Genomic DNA, 24890 nt, shown 5'->3' on the forward strand with positions numbered 1-24890 from the left:
CTACACCAGAATAATCAATTTGGGGTTCTCAGACATGGGTCGGAAAAGTCTGTAGCCTAGTCTGGATTAATTTCGTGAGGGAAGAATAGACAAGCACTTATTGACAAGAGCAACTAGTTTAATATGTTTCTGAGACTTTCCAAGATCTTTTCATCACTAAAGCCATTTATCTTCTATAGTTGTTTTGTACATTTTTTTCCACAGATTTCACTAAATTATGGGGATTTTGTATTCCATTCCTAATTTCAAAGGCATCCTAATGCAAGTGCAAATACTCTCACTAATGAGGACTAGCAAAGATGGTTGAAATCTTAATCCTGTATTATTGAGACATAATTGAGAATTTTTTAAAGATGTGTTTCAGAAAGCCACTTTTCAAGGTTTAAATTATTATAAAGCTCCCCTGGTTGGATTTGTTGGGGAAACTGGCTCCTAATGTGTGCACTTTGTCTGCTACACTTTTGGCTTTCTCCTTCTCTCTCACTCTCTGTCTCAGTCTTTGTTGCGAAGATATCAAATTACTGTACACATCTGCTTTGTTCTTGTCACTAAGTATTGCTTGTTTTCTCATTTCTTCCTCCTCCTCATCTTCTTGGTTTCTCCATATCCCTGTCCAGTGTTCTTTACCTCTCTTTCCTGTGAGCTGTAGGCAGATGTTGGTGGTTTTAATCTATTCAGCTGCTGACTTCGATACCATACTGAACACCACATTTAAGCCATCCTTTCCTACTCTCTGACAGGTGGCTTGACCAGCAATGAGCAGCCTCTGGAACCTTTTAAACCAGCTGCACTCAACCTTTTCGGTAGGAAATCTGTGTGTGTGTATCTCTGTGTGTGAACCATAGACTGTATAAAAGAAGTGGACGAAGCCACCGTGATGTCACCCATTGGTTTGTGGACTAACTTTTTGAAGCCTCGAATTTGGTATTTTGGCCGTCGCCATTTTGTTTTTTTGGAGCCATAAGTGACCATATTTGGTTGAGAGGGTGGAGCTAGCTAGCTTGGTTAGCAAAGTGCATCCGTAATTCACCTTAACTGTGATATTAATTTGGAAAACAGGCTTAAAACAAAATGTACTTTTAGTACAACCGAACGCTAAATGAGACATTTTTAGTCAACCAAAATGTTACATGTAACTTTCATGAACTGAAAACACTGTGAAAGGGTCAAAGTTCCTAGACAAAAACACCAGCAGCACCCAGAAACAAGTTCATGGCTTGTTAAATGTACACAGTGCAGTGGATACGCATCGCCTAGATCCTGATTGACAGGTTGCCTAGGAAGCGACTTTTCAATCATGAGGTAGCCACGCCCTAAAGCATACCCTGCTTTATCATCTATTTTACTCTAAATGTGACCATAATTTACAAAATGAACGAATGAATGCTGTATTTAAGAAGACTTGAAACTAACGACTGAGACCATAAACTCATTAGGAAACCATTTACTGAGGTAATAAATCAAGTGAGAAGTAGGGTCATTTTCTTATAGATTTCTATACAATTGGACTTCTTTTTGCAACCCGTGGAGTCGCCCCCTGCTGGCCATTAGAAAGAATGAAGGTTTTCAGGCACTTCTGCATTGGCTTCACTTTTCAGACCCTGAAGTTGCCGCTTGGTGTGAACTGCATTTGGACTGATGAATTGATGGACTGATTCAGTGGTTGCAAATGTTGCTATCCATTGTGCAAATGGTTTCCTTTCATCACTTGTAGAAATCAATGACTAAAATGAAATCCAGAATGGACCTGAATTTTGAACACCATGATTACAAGCAGTGGACAAGCAGACTGAGTGAATCTTATTATGCTTGATGATGTAAATAAAGTAAAATTAGACTGATAGTTGATTTGATTAAAAAATTGAGATTCAACTTCTACCCAATTCATGGAAGGTTGTACATTTGCTGTCCTAAACATCTTGTAGCAGGTTGGCTTTTGTTGGGAAAATAATCTCGGGCATACAGGAAGTGATGCTGTGCCATGGCTGACCATACACAGTAAACAGAGCCATATCTTTAAAATCCACAACCTTGGTGGCCAAAGTGTGGTATTAATAAGTGATCTCTGGGAAGCACAGTGCAAAAACACCAAAAAATATGTACCCCAAATGAGTATTGTGGGTTGCTGCCCATCATTTGAGAAAAAAATTAGAGATATATTTTACATTTTTGTGTGAAAGCAGAAAAAAGACTTTCCTTAGATTTTACTTGCTAACAGATTGGATCAGTTTTCCTTGTTTCCATATGGTATTTATACCACTACTAACTCTGGTGCTTCCTTACTCAGAGCCTTCAGAAACACACTCACTTAGAGCTGGGTGATTGATGCAGTCATGTCTTCGGGTTTACTGATGTGTAATGCACCACAGGTGAACATCAATGCTCAATGCGGGATTTGGTGATATCGTGGTTGCCTTAGCTGGCTAATGTATGGCTCAAGAATACACTCTGTCAGTGTCTGTTTATGAGGAAACTTATCATTTACTCCTGAGTATGTAATAATTTCCACCAGCTCACGTAGCACATTGTTTTTAGTACATGGCAATGTATTATTCAGTGACCGACTCCTTTTAGAATTCGCACTGCACATGCCAGCGCGCATGTGCGTGTATGTGAAAGTGCATGTGAAACGAGACATTTTGTTGGAACTTCACGCTCTTGTTGACAGGAACGTGGGATGATCACGCCACATCAGCATGTCATCAACCCACAAGCGGTATGTTTGTCCCATGTGGCAGGAAGAAATGCTGATGCAGCAGCGATGTCACAGATATGGTTGCCAAGACCTGGAGCCTTAGCCTGTTAATAGCATGTTTCGCTGCTCGCAGCAGTGACACACATTACTGCATAAACACACAGACAGACATATATAGGACATGTAATGGGCTAGGAATTATATGGGCTCTCATTTTTAATGTGATTTTTATGTTTCTGTTGGGGTTAATATTTTGAAGCCAGCTTTTCAGAAATTTAGAAAAAAGTATGAATACTTGAATTGATGACTGTGTTTTTGTAGAATAAAACAAATCATTCATCAATAATGTGGAGCTTGAAAGTTGAAGCCTTCCTTAAAAGAGAGAGAGAGAGAGAGAGAGAGAGAGAGAGAGAGAGAGAGAGAGAGAGAGAATGTCATCCAGCCCATTGCGCTATATGGTAGCGAAGTATGGGGTCCACTCAGTCGTCATAGCTATACCCGCTGGGACAAACATCCAACAGAATTCTGCAGATACATTTTACATGTAAACAGAAAAACACCAACAATGGCATGTAGAGCAGAATTAGGCAGATACCCACTGATAATTAACATTCAAAAGAGAGCGCTCACATTTTTTAATCACCTTAAATGATGAGATGATGAATTGGCAGAATCTCTCTCTGCTGTCAGAGACAGAAAGCAGAGAACGATCCTATCAAGTGCAGGCTCAGTCACCACAAACTGGAAATCGAAAAAGGAAGACACAAACAATCCTGGCAACTGAAAGAAAACAGAACATGTGGTGACTGTTGGACAGGTGAGGCTGAGACAGAGACGCACTTCCTTCTACAATGTAAAACTTTCAATAAAATAAGGAACGTTTACTTTAACAAGTTCAACTCTGTAATCTCAGATTTCAAAGAGCTAAATGAGCTCTCAAAATTAAAAATACTCCTAGAAGGATATATCTTGCTGCTCAATATATATCAACATGCCACAACCCGAGGGACAGTAAATGACCTACACACACACACACACACACACTCACTCATAAAAAAAAAATGTTGCAGTGTTTAATTTTCACTTTTTGTATTTGTATTTTAACTGCAAGTCTACAATTTATTTTTATTATCCTGTCTTAATTATCTGTTTATATTTTCATATCAGAGAGATGTAGAGGTGTAGAGAGAGAGAGAGAGGGAGAGAGAGGTGTAGAGGTAAAACTGAAACTTAACTTTATTTGGTAATGATGTACCGCAATTCTGTGGTTTGGAAATAAAGTGTTAGAACTACACTGCAGCCTGGATTCTCTGCTTACTGTGACATCCAGAGATTGACCTGTGACGGCTGTCTCATATAAACGTTACCAATGCGGGAAGAACGCACGTTCAGTAGACCCTTGCCATAAACACGTCTTCTGTATAAAGGGATTATTACCTGTAAATGCATGTCCACACATTCACACAAACAAACAAACAAAGCAATTTAGCAAGCAACAAAAATGATCCTGTAAGCACTTAGCCTCCCATTAAACTCAGTATTCCTCACTTATAACTGAACTGGCATTTCAGAAACCGATTTACTAATCGCATTAATTACAATTTAGACAAAAACTGTATGATAAGTAGGAGTCAGTGACCTTTTTTTACTGTTGTGTAACTGGGACTTTTGAATAGGTGTTGGATGGGTGACACATAGAGATATATGCTGTGTGTATTTTTTTAGTTGTTTCTCCATTGTAGTAAATAACAGTTAACACATTTTAAATGTTCAATTTTAATTTCTAGCTTTCGCTCACTCTTAACAGAGTGCCCATTGTTGTTTAAGTGTCATTGCCATTAAAATACATTTTTATCTAATAATTCCAATGTTAAGGACAAAAGGCAGGCTTAAGGTATCACACAGTACCATGTTCCATTTGCTCTTTTAAATGCTGAGAAACTGCAAGACAAATTTCGACAATGTATAGCCAAAGCCAAGGCATCTAGATTGGACATTAGTAGGTCAGGTACACTGGTCACTGTGTACTTCATAGTCAAATCATTGGACTGAACTGCTGAATCTGAATTCTGAGTTTGATACAGCTCTAATAATAACTAAATGTCTTAGTGCCTGCCAAAAAAAGGACAACAGCATTTTATTGGAATAAATACAGTACAATGCTCTATTAACACATTCATGAGATGTGTAAGAATTGATAATTGGGTGTCAAGAGCAACAATAACACTTCCTGTGCGTGTGTGTTTGTCCTATGCTGTGAAGTCCATTTCAGCACAGAACCTAAAGAGATGGCATCAGCTGCAGCCAGAGCTGGTGACCTTAAAGTCACCAGTGTGTGTGTGTGTGTGCGCATATTTGTTACAGATAAGTTTGAGATCAAAAGTAGAATGAGCGTCAATCAGTGTGAATGACTCATTTTAAAATGAGTAAGAGAGAGGTGGAGGAGGATGATGAGGAAGACTCGGTGATGGAGACAGATTTGGGTGCATATTAATCAGGATGACTAAATTGTGCACAGGAGGAGGTACTGTAACTTCCACACTTAGATGTGAATGTGGGTTTGAGCATCTGTTTGTATCCGTGAATGCACATGTGACATTAGGAGAGGGAGAGAAAATTAAAGACTAGATAAATGATGGGGTGTGTGTGTGTGTGTGTGTGTGTGTGTGTGTCTGTGTGTTTGCATGGCATGTCTGTCTGTCCATCCCACCATATAGCCTAAACTAGGCTCTTTTCTCCCCAAGCCAAAACAGCTTTCTCCCACTCTGCACAAATTAGCAGCAGCCCACGCTCCACTCACACATAACTGTCAAAGCACAGACACTGCAGGGAGTGAGGAGGAGTGAGGGGAAGGTGAGAGAAGTGATGAGGAAGAAGAGGGGATGAGGATGGGAAAATAGAGGAGAAGAGTGAGAGAAGGAGCAGAAGTGACAGATAATGTAGACCAGAAGAGGTTTTGTAGCTCACAGAAGGGCTTTGTTATGGCTCCTTTCATCAGGGCCTGGTGTGCACTGTTGGTAATCGTTAAGAAACGTGACAGCTGTCTTTTTTTGGTTTTTTAGTCTTAATGCTTTGTGCACATGTCCATTTTCTTTCTGCACAGCGCTGATATTAAGGCTTAGCAGAATGTGAAGCTGCAAGCAAGTTGAGAGAGAAGGATGAAAAGCTGTTCACATAGGGAGTGGCAGACCTGTTGGCCGGCTTCTGTTTTCTGACTGAACAGCTTATCTTTATTTAGACTTGTCAATTATCTATGAGCATTTAAGAACCTCAGAGAGGGGGAGAGAGAGGGAGGAGTAGGTAAAGTAAATGCAATGAATGGAGGTGGGTGGGGGGGAGATGGAGACAGTAAAAGAGATAGAAAGAGAGAGACATGGGAGGAGAAAAGCAATTTGAGGAGAAGAGGGCCTGGATAAGTAGAAAAAGAGGGATGAGGAAAGGCACATTATGCAAATATCAGCAGGCTCATTACCATTTCAAAACTCTGGAAAGGAAATCACGAAAAGTGGAGAGAAGCATATTTTTGGACTACGCCAAATTCATTCTCACTCTCTGTATCTCCATTTCTCTTTTTCTCTCTCTCACTCACATACATCACCACCCCTCCCTCGTGCTGTTGAACTCAACTCCAGTCTCCTCTCTCATTTCTCAGTATGTGATTTCTATTTCTGTGCTCACTTGGCCTCTGATTTTACATGTTCAGTCTCCATCTTAAGCTGGACTGTACACTCAGTGGCCACTTTATTGGGTACACCTTTCTAGTACAGGGTTGGATTCCCATTTGCCCCCAGAACAGCTTGAAATGTTTGTTGCATGGATTCAACAAGGTGCTGGAAACATTCCTCAGAGATTCTGGTCCATGATGACATGATAGCATCACAAAGCATAGATTTATTAGCTGCATGTTCGAACGTCCCCTTCCATCACATCCCAAATGTGCTCTATTGGATTGAGATCTGGTGACTGGGAAGGCCGTTGGAGTTTGCTTTGATGATGACGTGTGCTTTGTGACATGGCGTGTTATCCTGCTGGAAGTAGCTATTAGATGACGGGTGGACTGTGGCCCTGCACATGGTCAGTAACAATACTGAGGTTGGCTGTGGCAGGATGGCAGCGATGCTCCATTGGTATTAAGGGGCCAAATATGTGCCAAGAAAATATTCCCCATGTCATTATAGCACCACCACCAGCCTTAACCATTGACACAAGGCAGGATGAATCCATGTGTTTATACCAAATCCTACCTTCTGCATTTCCCAGTAGAAATCAATGCTTTTTAGATCAGACAAAGTTCTTCCAATCTCCTGCTGTCCAATTTTGGTGAACCTGTGCCCATTGTAGCCTAATTTTTCCTGTTCTTAGCTGACTAGGGGTGTAAGCGGTACGTGTATTTGTCTCAAACCGTTCGGCACAGGACGTTCGGTTTGGTATGCGACTTTCTCGGATTGGTACGCCCTGTGACCCAAAGTATTACTGGCAAAAGACTATTTATGTCTACTACTCGCACACACGGAACAGAAATTCTAGAGTGCGAGTTTTACCCGAAACGTTTTGGCAGATGCTTGAGCCATAAACCAGCGCAAGCTGCAGTTGTTCAGGAATTATCAACAGGTCCGAGTCTTACGATGGAGCATCACTGACATTCATTTATTTGTTATCTACAAATTCTTAATGACAATGTATTTTAGCGTAGGGCCGCACCTAACGATAATTTTTTTTAGCGATTAATCTAACGATTATTTCTTTGATTAGTCGATTAATCTAACGACAAATTTATCGATTATTCTAAAGATAATTTTTTTTATTACTTGATTAATATAACAATTAATTTACCCAAAATAAATATCAGAAACTTGTCTCATTAATATTTCAATATTTTATTTGAATATTTTCTCTTAAAAACATACAAATGTAACAAGAAACAAAGTATGTACTGCAGGGCATTATTCTGCAACAAAAAATATATTTGTCTATTGAAAATATTATGTTTGAAAGAATAAATTAATATATTACCCTATTTCTAGTAGTTTATTTCTCATGTTACCATTTTAATTCTACTTAATTCACCACCTTATTTTAGTGTTTACTCACAAACTACTTTAATCTGCTCACCTTGCTTTTCCCTTCAGTTCTCTTTTCCCCACACACACACACACGCACACACCTACACCTCTGGTCTCTGCACACACACACACCGTACACCCCCGCACCACCTCTTTCTGTTTCTCTCTCTCCGTATGTGTCTGCACTCTTGACTTTCTTCATCAGCACTATGTTTTATAAAGTAACCCCAACAAACACATCTCCCGTTTGGGATTTTTACACCCGCAATTCTGTTTTCACAACCGCAGGTGAGCTGCGTGTGGAGGACGCTTTTTGTTAATTGTTTTTGATGACGTCGCCTATCGAAACTATCGAAACCAACGTGGTACTGAATGACATCGGCCCCAACAGGTGCACTTACAAGCTTTTACAAAACAACGGCATAAGTAGGCCTACAGAAACAGGAGACTCTGTGTGTGTGTGTGTGTTTCTCTGCAGAGCATGTGCGACTGTCAGTAGACCGCACGGCAGGAGTAGAGCGAGGGGAGATTGTAAGCGAGGTTTTAATGCTGCAGCTCCTTCTCTGGGGGAATCCATGCTTGACCGGGTGCAGCCATACTTCAATGCGACGCGCCGATGCACGATATGCAAATCGACGTATTTCCATAATCAATGACGTCGATTGCGTCAATGAATCGTCCCAGCCCTATTTGAGTGCATTAACGGTTACAGTAAGAATCATGGCCAATGAGCCACTGTTTAATGTTACATAACATTTAATAACATTTTTCAAAACAAATAAAAAAAAATAATAATTTTTTTGTTTTCCCTGCTGTACCGAAAACGTACCGAACCGTGACCCTCAAATCGAGGTACATATCAAACCGTGAATTTTGTGTACTGTTGCACCCCTGTAGCTGACAGGATGAGACCCGGTGTGGTCTTTTGCTTCAAGGTTTGACGTGTTGTGCATTCAAAGTTGCTCTTCTTCATGCCACTGTATGAATGTATAACATGTGGTTATTTGAGTTACTGTTGACTTCCTGTCATCTTGAACTAGTCTGGCCATCCTTTTCTGACCTCTCTCACTCATATGGCATTTTGGCCCACTGAACTGCTGTTTACTGGATGTTTATAGACATTGTTTGTACATTTCAGAGACTGCCTTGAGTGAAAATCTCAGGAGATCAGTGGTGTCAGTGATACTCAAACCACTCTGTCTGACACCAACAATCTTTGCAAGTCACATAGACCACATTTCTTTCCCATTTCAGTGTTTGGTCTGAACAACAGTTGAAACTCTTGCCCATGTCTGCATGCTTGTATAAAATAAGTTACTGCCAAATTATTGGTCAATTAGGTATTTAAATTAAGGAGCAGGTGTACAGGTGTACCAATATCGACCCAGAGTCAAAGCAAAAGAACGTATCATAACATATCGAAACATCCATAGGACCCTTGAAAACCTGCACATTACCCTACGTCTTCACTGTTGATTTGTATGTTCAGTATTTTCCAAGCTACAAAGCTTCAAAGGAAGGAGAGTATGTAACAACCTATTTATATCATGATTGCGAAGTCTTTATTGTGTAGTTATAAAGAAAGTGTCAACGCCTTTTGAGAAGACAGAGCTGTGATGGCAGTATCTGATTTAATTCAATTCTATTTCTCCCTTGCTTTGAATCCAATTTTTCTTTGGTGAATGCAATGTGCATTTGTCGATAACAAAAGTCATACATGAAGAGAAGAGGGTGGAAAAGCAGTTGAAAGGGGACAGGATTAGTGTTGACAAGCCAGAGATGGGAAGTGGTGTGTGTTCCAGAGGACACCCCGTCTGTAGGTCACCATGACCGCGCAAAGACACTTGTCTGCCGGCCAGACCCCTGCTGCCTCCCTCCCTACTCACTGGAACATGGGGTTTTGCGGTCCAGTGTGTGACTGAATGCTTGACCTTAAACCTGACTTTGTAAATATGTGTGTTTGCTCCCTTAATGTAAAGGAACATGCCCCCCAAAAAAAAAATTCGGGAGTTTGGCAGACCATTTGATCTGTATCAACCTCATTTTCATCCGCATGTCATCTGCTTATCTTTTTTCTTTTCTGTAAACAGTCTGTCTGTTTTGCTTTTGCTGCAGTTGATGCTCAAAATCTCATGGGGAAGAGAGACTTTCCCCCCAGAAAAAGTAGTATCTATGTTGAGTCAAAACATTAAGTTATTTTTAATCATAGTTCAATTAAAATATACCAATCTCCTGCGCAATCATTCAATTCATCACTTATTCAGCTTTAAAGCTGTGACAAGTTCTCATATTCCAACATTAAAGTGTAAGTATAGAGCACTGAAGCATTAAATATCATCACCAAATCAAATTAAATTATTTACCCTTCTATCAGATTGTAGTCTTGATTCAAGATTCAAAAGATTGTAACCTTGTAGTGAATTTTAATCCTGCACCCCAACAGTGTCCGACACAATCAGCACCTGCTTGACTTGCCACTTTTCCTAATGTAAGACAACCTGTTTTGTATACACATGCTCACCAGGGATCCCACACAGCCCTCGGGCCCTGGTGCCAGTTCCCCAGATGGGCCCCCAAAGCCCCCTACCACCCCCACACACTCCCTGACCTGGCATGGATTCCCTTGCCTGGTGCCAGTTTGGTGTAGGCAGAAGTCGGTGGGCAGCTGCTTCTTTTCTGCTCCACCATCAGGCTCACACACACACACACACACACACACACACACACACACACACACACACACACACACACACACACACACACACTAACAACCACGTCAAACTCTTTGCCCAAGGGATGTTTCTAAATGGTTATCTTGAACTTCTGATGAACTGAAATATAATCTCCTGTATTTTGCTTCATCTCATCTCCTTGAATCTGTCTTTTTATTTCTCTTGCACCTAACAGTTTCAGAATTATTTTCCTCCATTTGGAGCAAAAACTGAAGCTATTAAGTTCACAGCATTTACAATGTACTGAAGCAATAGGTTTAAGGCAGCATGCTAAAGCAAATCTAAAGCTATGAGCTAAGAGCAGAGGTGAAATCAGATTTGATCCTGAGAGAAAGATTGGCATTATAAAGGGAATACAAGACAGTGTACCAGTGCCTAATTATATCTACAGACATAGCCTGAGGTTGTGGCCTTCATGTCAACCCTGTTGAAGAGAGAGAGAGAGACACACACACACACACACACACACACACACACACACACACTCACATGCATACTCTTCACATTCAGGTCTAAGAAAGTATGGCAGAGAGCTCAGAGCCAGACTTGTTTTTGTCTTCCAGCAGAACAGGCAATGCCTTAACCTACTTTGTCTGCATCAGTGCTGTTATCCTGACAGCTATAGCAGGTTGGACTATGTGTGTGAGAGAGAGAGTTTGTGTTTATGTGGATGTTGTAAAAAGATTTTACCATGTTGCCATGTCATGAATTTTGCATACGTCCTGGTGTGTTTTGAGGAGTTGGCTGGCTGGGCTTTCGGAGACCTAGACGTCTGGAGAGTGAGGTTGTGTTTGTTAGTGTCTGTTTGAATAAATACAAACTCTTTTAAAATTGATTGTCAATTTTTGCTCTCAGACAGTACAGATGGATATCAGTCATCAGTCTGAATTTGTCTTTGTGTATCCAACTATCAAAGCTATTGTTATCATTCCAAGTAATCAGTGTATAGGTTAAATGTTAGCATATTGTCAGCTGCAATAACTAGTGGCAAACAAGCCACCAAATAATTAGGTAAATTAGGTAAGGATAACATCAAATAGGTGAAGTTTTGGAATATATCTCTCTATGTGCCTGGTCACACCAGAAAGTGGAAAACAGAAACGCTTGTCTTCAGGAAATAGATGGGGCTCGAAGCTTGTTGATACTGACTACTTGCGGACTTGGTTGCTAACCAAGTTAACATGAACAGTTAATTCAAGTGAATGTATTTGTGCTATCCACTCCTGTCTCACAACTACCTGCAAACAATGCTGCATCTCCTCTGTGGCACCTTGGCTGCCATGCTCAGTAATAAGTCACATTATCATTCTCATTAGAGCTAGCATGGGGTGCCACATATCAGATGGTGATGTAGTTTCTGTATTGTTTACAGTTTGATATTTAAAGCTAAGTATCCCGAAGTTGTACAATTTGTTAATTTACAGTGTGTCTATTTATGTGCAGATGTAAAGATGGATATTATGTACATTCGATTCCGGCCATGCTTTGCCCATTCACTTCCTCTTAAACTCACTTGTTAATGCAGAGGTGTGTTTTGTAAAGGCTTTTAAAAGCCCCCTAGCAGGACCATATGAATCCAGAGGAGTTCTCTGGAAGCTATCTATTATGGATGACCACTCCAGGGTTCAGACCTTTGCTTCGCACTTGCAAGGCGTTTTCTAGCTTCTGGCCAACAACACCACCATGACCAGAGGCTGGCCTTACCTTGTCCGGGAAGAGGAGCCAAGCCCACAGCCTAATGGCTACAGCATGGTCGTCAGTGATCGACTATATTTTACCACAAACTCGTTTAAGAGAAGAAATAGACCATGGGGTGGGGTGAACTTGCAAGAAGGCATTGAGAAGAGACTTGGGCATTTGCATAACTTGAAATATAAGTTCAAGAATAGACTGTCTCCCCTTCAATTACTGATAAACACAATAAACAAGCCTCCACATGTATATATGTCATCAAACACAGACCATTGTTTAAATGAAAGAAATTGGACAAATGCCAAGCTCCTTCACATAACTTTCACCAGATCTACGCATGGATGAAGCAGAACATGTTTTTTCTCACAGTATGAATCCTTGTTCTTTTTCTGCCATGGCTTATACCTGAACTCATCTTTCTTTTCGATGTGGTCGTCCATTTATATCTGTAACCGTCTTTACTACCTCTAGGTCTGTTTACATCCCTTAGACATATTCATAAGGCCCATTTTAGGCAGGTTGCTATACTCTACACTGTCCATTAAGAGTTTGTGGGTCTAGCTTCAATGCATGGGCATTCCTGTGACCCATGTGATTTAAAGTGCACAGGGATCAGTGTGGTAAGCTGACATCTCTCTTAAGTTCAGTTTAGCATCGCTGATAGCTAATGGCTCTCTGTCTGCTGCAAACTCGAAGATTGGGAAGGCATTACCATTGAGACAGAAGGAGAGGGCGTAAAATATGAATGAACGGAGCTCCCCATTGCAGCCAAGAGCTCAAAACATCTCTTTGTCTTACCTCGTCTGGTTTTTAAGAAGCTGTTTTGAAGCCTTGATGTTTTGAGGTCTTCGGCAGTTCCTTCCTCAGAAGTTGATTCTTGTTATGGGTATTTTTGTGTATTTTTGTTATGTGGTATTTTATTGGCAACCTGAGGTAAACTTCATCGGAGGATTATGTGTGTGTGTGTGTGTGTGTGTGCGCGCGCGCGCATGTAGGTTTGTACAGCAGAATTTTCTTGCCAGTTATGAAACAGATCAAATGAAATGAGTTTTGTATTTAGCTGCATAAAGTTGTTATTTGCCCTTTGTTATGCTTATATGCAAAAGCAAGAGATGGAAGGAGGGCGTTAGCAAATCTATAGTTTGTTTGCTCCGGTCCGAATCTGTGGATGTTGCGTTTTCCCCTTGGTTTGGTTTCTTTTCACACAGAAAAAAATTCAAGCAAACAAAATGCGTCATTAAAAGCCATGTGAGAACGATTGCTCAGCTCATTGGTTAGATGTGTCTGGGGGCGGGAGTGAGAAAGTAAACACAGGAAGAAGGTCCTGAAGAACGTCCTATCTGCCCAAAGGGCACAGACCACTTCCTCCAAAGGGTTTCGGGTAATTGCTGTGACCTGCTCAGACGAATCGTGCCAAGGGTCTAAACAAACCGGAGTACAATTCAAGGAGACCAAACAGCGCAGGTTTGAAAACACCCAAAGCAACATACCTTATCCATTTTTGTTTGTGTCCATTTTTGTATGCTACTGTTTAGCGTGGAGGATTAGCAACATGGTTAAAATCTTTATCACCATATTTATGTCATGATAGAGAGACACACGTATACTGTGATATAGTTGACTCTGTAATTTAAATAGCGAATCACTTTATACACCAAACAACCAGATGGGATTATTTATTTTTGGCTAATCCAGTAAATTAAATACCCAACAAATTAAGGTACTTTCACAATTCAGTTAAGTCATTATTGCCATAAAGCAGTCCTTCCCTTTTATTTGCAACATTGACAGCAATGGCAATGTTGCATTGCCAGCAGTTCCAAACCTGGGTGGAAAAAAAACATTATTTCTGCTAAACAAAATTCTCTTTTATTTTTTCTGACTTTCTTCTAATCTCTACTTCTACTAATCTTTTACTGGATAATTTAATCTCTTCAGGCCTTCTATTCAGATAAAACAAAGTAGAAACAATCACTCTTTGGTTGAAGTGCTTAGAATAAGCAATCTGTCACAAACGGTCTCTTTTGTCCAGAGATGTTAAAGTTATTGCTCCTTCTGTAGACAGCATTGCAAAATCTCTACAGGTTTCACTGTATATATCATCATATCCGACAACTCTATTAAGAAACAGTCTACAGCCCAGTGGGACAGCATCTTGGTTCTAGGTTCTGTACTGTAGCTGCTTCACTACAATGGAATAAAGCTCTGCTTGTTTATCTATTTAATATGAGTCTGCTTGCCTATATTTGTTTTTTTTATTATTATTAACGTATTTAAAGAAATTGAGAGCATTTGTTAGCTACGCAAAAACAGACCAATGACAGCTGAAAACACTGACCGATAACACAGCTGATAGCTCAGGACTTTCTACTTGTGCTGATCTGTTAAGCCTTTTAAAATATTTTTTTAATAACCTCAAGTATTGGCTGAGAAAGAGAAGTGGCAGAATATGCGAGGGAGAAAAGTACAGGCTTTTGGCACAAAATAATACTTTCTTTACACTTCAGCAGTGTTTTATATCAGTATTAAAATAAGGCATAAGAGGGTACTGAAAGGTTCTCATTTTCTGCGTCAACTGAGCATGTTCTGATTGTTGATATAAATGTATGGCATTGCCAAAATCTGTGCTTTTTATTTGACAAAGAAAAAGTATTGGAAAAGGTTTATTTTAGAAAGTGTAATGATTTTTTTTTAACAGAAATTTCAGATTTAGTATCAGTATTTTGAGGTTCCCAAAGATACTAATCAGTAGGACTGGAGGCAGAGAGAGAGAGTGTGTGATCTAAAGGGGGGTTGCAGAGAGAGTGAGAGTGTGTATTATAAATAACCCAAATCAATAATAAACGACACAGTATCTCACATATTTGGAGTCGGGTCTGGGGTTCTCAGGGGAGATGGATGAAAAAAGCAACCCTCCTCCCACAAACCCCCCTGTCACTGTGGAGAGGAGGGGGAAGACAAGAGCATAAGAAGGTACAAAAATAAGAGTTGCTATCTTTTTTTCCCTCTCCTGAGCATGAACGAGCTTGTGGTTATGGTTTGCATCCATGCATGCGTGTGTGTGTGTGTGTGTGTGCGTGCACGTGTGTACATTACGAGGCGGACGACGTCCATTACTTATTCATCAGTCCTGTCTGCCTGGCTGCCACACTGTGTATTTCAGCATGCCTTGCAATCATTATGCCACATGCATTATTTAACACACGCGCGCACGCTGACTCTGATGCAGATAGCTACACGAGCTATTTATCTCGGACAGTCATTGCCTTATCTTTAATTCACGTACCGGCCTACACACAAGGTTTCATACTCATGCTTTCATTCATACATGTTGTTTTCATATAATGTGCGCACATTATATGAAAACCCTACTCATTAAGTCCCTTATATGCTCCACGTCCTGGCACGTGGCTCTGTATATATGTTATTTAGTGCATAGAAAATAACGTGCGGACTGCACTGTGTAATCGCATGCTTGTCGTCATGTTGTGATCATGGACAGGTGATAAAATATATCCCTCACAGCTACGTCATTGTGGATATAATTTGGGCTTTGATTTGTCTAGGACCACAAACTCAAGACAAGAACTGTGACTCTAGGACTTCCAGGAAAGCAGACCAGCCCCTGATTGGCTGGTCTGAAGAATGTATCACAGCTGGTTTGACTACCATCTAACAAAGCAACATACAACAAGTTTGGATTATGTCCATACAATATTACTTTTAAGACAAAAACGAACAGCAGCAAAACGCATTGGCTAACGAAAACATTTTTAACCACAACACAACATGGAAAAAAGTTTTAACAATTCATTACAGATTTTCAGATGCTTGACATTCTTGTCAGTGTTTTCTTTGTCTTGAAACAATTTTATTTGTTGTGAGTTAAAGTGTACACTACATTGCACTGGATCTCATTCATGCATATATTTATTAACAAAGTAACTTTGATTGCTCGTGTAATATGCAGTTCATCTAAACAGGCTCCCATGCCTAATAATGTACTGGCAGTCTTCAACGGGTTTTGTAGAATTTTATACCTTTTTTTTGTATGCTAGATCATGGCCAAAAAAACATTTTCTGAAGCTGTACACATGCGTCCCGCTGTTCATTTTTGTTTGCCAAGCTGCCGGCTCGCCGCCACAGATCTTTGACCATGGTACTCACCATCTAGCCTAATATCCATACTCAATACATTGATTTTTACTGCAAAGTTTATGTGGTGCCCTTCTGCTCAGTTTCACAGTCTGGTCAGTACCCTCCCCGATGGTGATTGTCCCTGTTCTAAAAAGGAAAAAGGTGTTTGTGTGTGTATTACATTGTGGTTTGGACTTGGTAGCATTTGCTGTTATCAGTGTCATGGCTGCATGAAGCTTAGCTAAGCCTTTGACGTCAACACCATACAACAAGCTGATAACATGGAGCTTTATTGCAGCCAGGTGTGTGGGTGTGTTGTCTGATCAAACAAAACTTGGCTTCCTGGATTCTACTCTGAACTTCAAAAATAGCTCCTGCAAACAGGCACATAAACCACCACACACACATGTATGCAGAAACACACGCAAATTAGATGAGAAGATTTGTGCAAAAAATCTACATTTACATGAACTTAGATAACGTGATTATTGTTGGGTTTCTAAAGTAAACAATTTCTTAAACATCACATTAGCAAGCAACCCAGTTATCTTTATTGAGGTAAGGAATTAAGAGAAAACTGGGTACATTGCTATGTTTTAGATGGAAACCAATGAATTTCTGTTCCATGTTATCAGTTCAATCAAAACTAAGGTAAGTGAAAGCAGGGGATCAATAGAAAGAGGATTACACTGTGCCTCATACTGTCTGACTTCAAATGAAACTGAAACTAGATAAATAAGCCTCACCTTATAGTCTCAACACACCTATAGCCACCCACACAGGTGTTTTCACCTACCTTTTGTTTTACCTGATAGGGTGGATCAAATTACACCTTAATCATTCTTATTAGTTCATACAGTTTGGTGACATCACATCATTCCCAGCATAGCTCCACCCACCTTCAACCTAAGCAGAGGTCTTATTAGTCAGAATAAGTGCAAACACCTGTCTGGGTGTGCAGGTCCTTTAACTATCAGCTCTTTGTAAAATATTCAGACATAATTTGGTTAAAAATCCCTAAATATATCTCTAAATATATGGTAGTGGCAAGGGGAGAAACTTGATTATTGACCAACTCCATAGAAATGCACTTGGCTCTAGGGTTATTGTGTTGCACATAATTTTAGGTATTGATCCGTGTCACATGAAAGTAAATGTGGCATTGATTTGTCCATGTCCAGTTGTTGTGTGTGTCCAGTGCTGGTCTGAGGACACCCCCACATGCTTTTATTTTACTGTGCTTTTGGTGCTTACACCTTGTTCACACACACACATTCAAAAGTGGCAAACTGTCTTTTGACTCTCCTGAGCCTGCAGCTTCTGGGTGTGTTGAGCGCGTCATTTTTATATTCCAATCCGATTGGGTTGGTGTGTTCTGAACAACATCTCGTTAAAGTAGAGAATTGCTAGGATCAGTTTTTGCTTAATTTTGTTTAGAGCTTCTTGCATAGTGAAGAGCAATAGAAAACAACTCTGTGCTTCTGTTTTCATTGGAATTCAAACAAGTACTATTGGTGGTCGCTCCTGTGTGCGACAAAATGAAACTTTCCCACGTTGTGCTGCAGAGTGCCCTTTGAGTCTTTGCTGCCAGCACCATCAGGTTCAACTCACCACCGGTATCCTGTCACTTCTCCAGTCTGACTATGTATGATTGAATGAGGATTATAAAGTAGCCACTTTTGCAAATGAGGACTGGCCCAAATGTGGTAATTTTTATACAATTACACATTCACCAAGTAAAGAACTATTTATACTGCAGTCAGTCTCATCCTGTCTGTTTCCATTCACTACTGTTGGCTGAGTATCAAACTGCCCATTGATAAGGCAGAAGACATATGTCAGGTGTCGCCCCCAGAGGAGCACTTGTTGTTAGTGGACTCTGATGCCACTCGATAGGCGGCCCTTCAACCATCCTAATTGCTCCTCATTATCCTTCAGTCCAAACCTCATCACTCATCTGCAACACACTTTTCAGGCCTCCCTGTATAAATCTGTCTCTGCTCTGATTCAGCTTGTCTCTCTCTCTCTCTCTCTTTATTGTTCTCATTTAATTTCTAAGAATTACTTTTTGCTTTTATAATTTTAAATGTTGCTTGAATGCAGCTCTGTAGATATTTCTTTTATAGTCATTTTATGATGGTCATTTGAGGCTTCCTTTCCCCAGTCACAACCTTTTTTTGTAATACACCTCGCCCTTCAGAGGCACATAATTTATAAAGTTAGGACTTAAATCATGAAATATCTGTTTATAAATGTAAACAAGACCCGACAAAGCATCCATGCAAAAATTGTAAACATACAGTACTCAGAAAGTATTGAGATTGGATACCAAGCCCTAGCTGTAAGCATCATCTACTGTGTGTCCAGTGGACAGAGACGTCTCTGACGTGTGTATGTCTTCAGTGGTGGTAAAGTGTTCCAGTTGCAAGGCCAAGCAGCAACCATTATCATCAAGCCAACTTTACACAAACTGTCTGTTCTGTTGGGCTGCTGGTGTGTAGGAGGGTTTTAGATGGAGAGGATCCAGAAATGTGTGTGTGTAACAAGTAACACACATCATGAAATGTGAGCAACAACAGCATCTATCTCTGTTAAGTCAAAAAAAAAAAAGAAGCAGAGTAGGTTCATAAAAGCACAGCGTTTCTCTAGTCAAATGAGAATGTGGTCACAATCTGACACCCTTTGCCTCTCTCCTGGTCGGTGTGTTAGCAGGGAGAGAGAGACTCCCATAGAATGCTCAACATGCCTGAGACTGCCCTCTGATGTCACTGAGAGAGTGAGCAAGAGAGAGAGAGAGTGGGAGGGGAACAGAGGGAGGGAGAGAGAGTGGCAGCCGGAGGGCAGAGCAAAGCACGTCAGTGAGAGAAACAGAGAGAAGCGGTAGAGTGAGAGACGGAGAGTGTGAAAGACAGGGAGGGAGAGAGATCCGTTCTCACTACGAAAACCAGGTTGGTCTGCTGTCTTTTCGCGCTGCAGTGGACTGACTCTGCTCAGATTCGGACTTTCCGGCGACAGACACACTTTCTCTCTCTCTCTCTCTCTCAGATACTGTACACTGCACTACACACACAAACGCGCAACCACCGGACAGCACAACACAACTGATGGGTAAGAGCTCTTGTTGTTATGCACAGATCAGTTTGTTTGGATAGCGTGTGTTGATGTGCTTTTTGAAATTCTCAGTTTTAGTTGGTTTATAATTTATTGTGTGTTTTTTGGTGTGTAAAAGATTAGTTTATTTAGTGCAAATGTGTGAGCTGATCAGTTGTACATTGTTGTATTATGTTTACTTGGTGTGTATGTGTGTGATCCCGAGGCATGCATGTGTTTATATAAACTCACTGAGCCTATGGATATGTTAATGTGTATGTGTGTTCACTTGAGGAGAGAGTGCATGTTTGTGTGTACATGTTCATTTGCTGTGTGGGTGTGCAGCTTTGAGTAGTGGCAGTGTTTATTGAATGGTACTGATGTATGCAGACTATTGCTCAGCACCACTCAGTGCAGCCTTTAACTGAATGGAGCAGATGGCAGTGGCTGCGTCTGTTCCTCCCCACAGCCTATTGTGCACATGCGTGTGTTTGTGTTTATGTGTGTGTGTGTGTGTGTGTGTGTGTGTGTGCGGGAATATGTATGAAAGTTTGTGTTTTTAAACACAATGGGGGATTTCAATGAAAGAATCATCAGTTTTGCAGAACAAATTTTCACTGTTAATTGCTCAGCACCTGAAATGCAAATGTTCAAATGTGCGTTCTTACCAAAACGCAAAAATGTGAGACGCTTGTGAGCTCATGTAAGAGTAAAAGCTTTTTTTTCTGGATTAGATTTCCGTGCTAGATTACATTTTCTGTTCTTGCATCATGTAATGATAAGAGTTTGGTTTGTATTTTGGTTGGTGGCTAGTGCACATGAAGTGTGACCATGTGGCTTCTTGTCTCTCTGTCGTGGTTTATGTGCGGTGTCCGTACTGTATGCCTGTATCCCAGTTCACTTCAGCACTGACAGTTAAGGTTTAAAATCACAGCGCTGTGACAGAGCTAGTAGATAGGCTAGTTGCAAAAGGCCGGTTATGGTGTTGTTTATCTCTTTATACCCACCTGAAAACACACTATCCCTAAAAGATGTTTTAAATGACTTGATTAGTTGCTTTCAGTTGCTTTAACCCAGTGGAGTCAGTCTGTGAGCAGTGACTAGCTGTCAGAGAGAGGTGGAGAGAGGAAAACAAAGAGGCGGTGACATACAGTACAACAAACTACCACGCTCCAGGGACATGCAATGCCGTATATCAACATGCGTGCACACCCATCCCAGACTTGACAGTCAAGCGTTGAGCTGAATGCACATGCAGGCCATGTGTTAGTTGCCCACCATCACTGGTCCTTCCTCCATCTCTAGCCTCACCCCTCCTCCCCTGTCCAACCAATTGCTGGCCACAATCCCACCAGTCGCCATGCCTCCCTCCTCTGCTAGCACCTGTGTGTGTGGGGGGGCTCACGGCTGGGTAACACTATGTCAGCAATTACTATTCATTCTTAATCTGCAAGCATTACGCTGTTGTCACTTGTATATATTTTTGTGCATAGCTTTGTTTTTATCACACACACTGTGCTGACTATTTTAGAATTTTAAATGAGCGTGCGCACTCAGTTTCTCATAAACTATGAGTAAACATGCATGGGGTTTTTGTCTGAGTGCATAGATGCCCAGTGGGGCGAGGAGCTCCCATGGGAATCCTGGTCTATAAACAACTCCCTCTGTGTGATCCATGATCTTCGACTGATCACGGGAGAGGGGCCTGAGAGGAGGGAGGGGCCGAGTCAGAGAAAGAGAGTGATGGATGAATAGATGAGGGACACAGAAGAGGAGGCACAGGCTGACATTTCACCAGCCATGTTTGTGTCAGTGTTTTTGGTGTGTTCAGCCAGATTTTACATAATCTCGCCTGTAGCAGGGAAAACCTCACAACTCCATTGGATTTCACAAAGTAAACACAATTTCCTGTCTGGAAATCAACGGAGTTTATCTTACTTCCGCCCCTCATAGCTTTAATGGTCCTTCATGGCCTTAATGGTCCTTCATAGCTTTAATGGTCCTTAGGCTGCTACACATTTACAACACATTTAGAACCTACTGTATACATTTATAAATTACCTAGTCAGTCATAGAAAAATGGGATTTTTATTTACTGACATTTTAGACTTGCAAAGTTTTCATGTGACAGTGATGTAAGAAAATGAAGATGTGATTTTGTGTAGTTTACTCTTTTCTAGTCTCTACACATATTGTATTCATTTGGACAAAAATCACTTATGTTGCTTAAAATGTCAGCTTGTATTGTGACCTGCTCACCTATGCCTGCAGGAATGTCTGCATTATCATGTCCGGTGCTGTCAATGTTAGTCAGCTTGTGCATCCGCCTCTCCTCTCGTTGGCTCAGCACCATTACCCCATGCCACATTCACAGAGAGCCATCCTTGTAAGCTGGGCTAATTACTTCACAGGTGCCTGCACCCTGCTGGGTGCTATATGTCGCCCGTTAGTCTGCTGCCGTTCACAAAGCTTTGTTTACTGTAAACATGCTTCTGAGGATTATTATTCAGAGGGCTTGTTTCTGTCATGGTATCAAACAGCACTTTAAAACACCCGTAAAATTATCCAGAGCACAACTGTCTAACTAATTGGGATCTGTTCAGTGTAAAAATTCAGTTGCAGCCTTGTACAGTTTAGAAACAATACCTAATCAAGTTACAACAGCAGGTTTTGCTAAATGTTGATTCTGAAGAATCATGTATCTCCACATCTCATATCCTGCACTGATTTTGCAGAGTCTAAAAGAACTCTACACCCTAAAATCTTTGATCTAAAGGCTTCCCTCTTTTTGACTGGTAATTGAAAACAAGTGTGTGTGGATCAGGAACAGGCTGTAGTGTGACACACAAACACATCAAGGTTATCAAAAGCTTCCTAAATACCTCTGTGTGTGTAGCACAATCTGCAGATGGCTATGGCACTCAGTACGATGCCGATGTGCCATCCAGTGTGGTTAGCCTCTGAGTATCTGGTCTGAGCAGTGTTTACACCACCTCCCTCTTCCTCTCCATCTCTCTCCCTCTGTGCCGCCTGCACTTGTAGCCCCTCAGCTTGAGGATAAGTGGCTGTAATTTGTTTTGTTTTTTCTGCCTTGCTTCAGCCTTACAGCCGGCCATTGATCAATGGTCTGTAAGTAACCAGTCATGTTAACAGAATAAAACATACAGGTAGAAATTCAAGATTTGAATTTACTTTATGGTTTCCAAAGGAGAAACTTTGTTTGGGCACAGTTGCTGCCCCCTTCATATACACACACAGCTTACATCAATACTTCCAGAAGATATAATAAAACACAAAACAACGTGTACATTATACTGCACATGGAAACACAATACAAATGTACATACAAAAAAGGTGACTTTTTGTGTAGACACAGACGCTGTGTACTTTTTTGTGCTGGTTGTGCCAGTTTAATAAATGCATGGCTCCAGTCAAAACTGTTTCCATCTAGGTGGGTGTAGTGCTGCAGCTTAGGTTGTTTATTCAGATAGGTGACTGTTTTGGTAACCATTTTGGCATGAGGTTACGAATGCACTTCCATGTGCTCAGGCCACCTCTTATCACAGACACAAGGGCAGTGAGTAGTTTTGGTGTCTTTAGCTGGAAGAGGCACTCCCTCAGACCTGTTTGTCTTATGAATCATGATACTGCATATCACCCTCTTTGTAAATGTGTTTGATCTCTTTTTATTAGCTAGCTTACTGATCTGTCTGCTGTGAAAATATGAGTTTAATTTTTTTCCTCAAATACAAGCCACTGTACAAGGAGGCACAATTTGTTTCCTCCTTGCATGAGACCTGTCAGTGTTGTTACAATTTATAGTGTTTTACTAGTAAAATTCAGTAGATGTCACGGTTTACTTAATGTGCATTTGCCATTCATTTTCTCAAAAGGACTGTTTGGCTTTTGTTGATGCATGTGAAAGCATGGAAGCAGAATGTGTAGGCCTAAATTTTTTATTTTGTAGTTTTGGGGGTGGGAGCCCCATTTATCTGTGAAAACAAACAGCCTTTGGGGAACCGTACATAAATAGTGTGGGGTTGAGAGCAGCCAGAGCCCTATTTAAAAGAAATAGGGATGGCAGGTCTTTCCGTCTGAAGCTTGCCGGCCTAAGTCTATATGGGAAACTATACAGTAGAAAAGGTGTTAATTTACGTGATGCTCCATGCATGTTTGGCACCGTGATGCTAGAATAGCTGGCGCCGGGGTCACTCTGAATGGGTCCCAGTGTGCGGCGTGGCACTTGATGTACACTAACCCAACAAAAGGTTTTGTTTGTTTGACCTTGATGTTTACTGCTCATTTATGTGTGTAAACAGTTGACTGACATGTGTACACAGTGAATGTGAGGGAAAAGGGGAAGGGGAAAGACTTTGGATGACACCGATGATCAGCACAGATTGAACGAGAATGACAAAGAGTGGCACCTTCTAATGAGGCTCCCTTTCTATATGTTTGTTGATCTGGAATTGACAAACATACAAGTTTGTAGTTCAGAGGTTCAGGAATAATTTTAACATGCACATGCACACACAGCCTCCTCATCAGTACATGCCTGACCTTAAAAATGGATTAAACTGCATAGTAAATGTTGATAAAAGCAGCTGACTTTTATTAACATCAAGAACAGCGTATGGTTGGATTATCAACACAACGCATGAGCTGGATTGGTGTTGACTCTATAAATCAAACCCTCACCCTTTGCTTAAGCCTTGCTCTTCATCTTTTCATACTAAGGGTCAAAACAAAAAGTAGTTACTTCTAATGTCCAGCTTCCAAACAAGTCCTTGCAAGTATTATGAAACAATTATACACACACACACACACACACACACACACACACACACACACACACACACACACACACACACACGCACCAGTGAAGCACCAGCATGTCTGGCCCGGCCACACCCTTTCTTCTCTCCCTGCTGTCCCGTTGGGTGGTGTTAAGTTTCCTCCCACACTGAAAACCTGCCCGGTGCCAAAGATGTCATTGGCTATCTCAGCAAGTAACTGCAACTCCATTGCCACCTCATTGGTCACTGGGGATGCCAGGACATCCATGATAGGTCGGAGATGCTCTCCACTGGTTTGAGGGTATTGATAACTAGCAGAGGGCTTGGCATGATGCAAGGTGGCCCTGTACAGAGCAGATATTGATCAGAAAAGACTGAATGATACACAGGAGGCTTTGAACTTGAGTTCAGATATCAAGCACAAATTGAGAATTTATCTGGTTGCATGAGTTTGAAGATTTTGTCACGCCAAACCTTAAAACCTTGTTGACTTGTCTATAGAAATTCTCTGTAACACACAGCAACTAAAACCAGAGATCTGGTTTACCTTACTTTAACTGGTTTATCTTTGTATAGTCTAACTTAAACTTTTACACACCTACACATATAAAGCTCATGCTGCATACCATTGTATCAACAGCACTGCCAGTTTTAGACCAAATTAGCCTGCAAGTATTTAAAATAA

The 24890-nt window shown here is 40.9% G+C and overlaps 1 protein-coding gene across 3 annotated transcripts in view; it reads left to right on the forward strand.

The window, feature by feature from the left end:
* The window catches only part of hdac4 (histone deacetylase 4), a 132059-nt gene that overhangs the window by 48512 nt on the left and 58657 nt on the right, over positions 1-24890 (forward strand). The window contains exons 1-2 of one of the 3 annotated variants that reach the window (XM_044216060.1): positions 19189-19267; positions 19365-19427. The exons of 1 other annotated variant lie outside the window; for it this stretch is intronic. In XM_044216060.1, the coding sequence (XP_044071995.1) occupies positions 19424-19427 (4 nt within the window). In that variant the 5' untranslated portion in view covers positions 19189-19267; positions 19365-19423. Of the gene's footprint in view, positions 1-740; positions 804-19188; positions 19268-19364; positions 19428-24890 lie in introns of those variants that run through there. One more of the 3 variants, XM_044216058.1, reaches the window with a different exon arrangement.

The sequence above is a fragment of the Siniperca chuatsi genome, linkage group LG12 (genome assembly GCF_020085105.1).
Source record: "Siniperca chuatsi isolate FFG_IHB_CAS linkage group LG12, ASM2008510v1, whole genome shotgun sequence".
NCBI classification, from domain to species: domain Eukaryota; kingdom Metazoa; phylum Chordata; class Actinopteri; order Centrarchiformes; family Sinipercidae; genus Siniperca; species Siniperca chuatsi.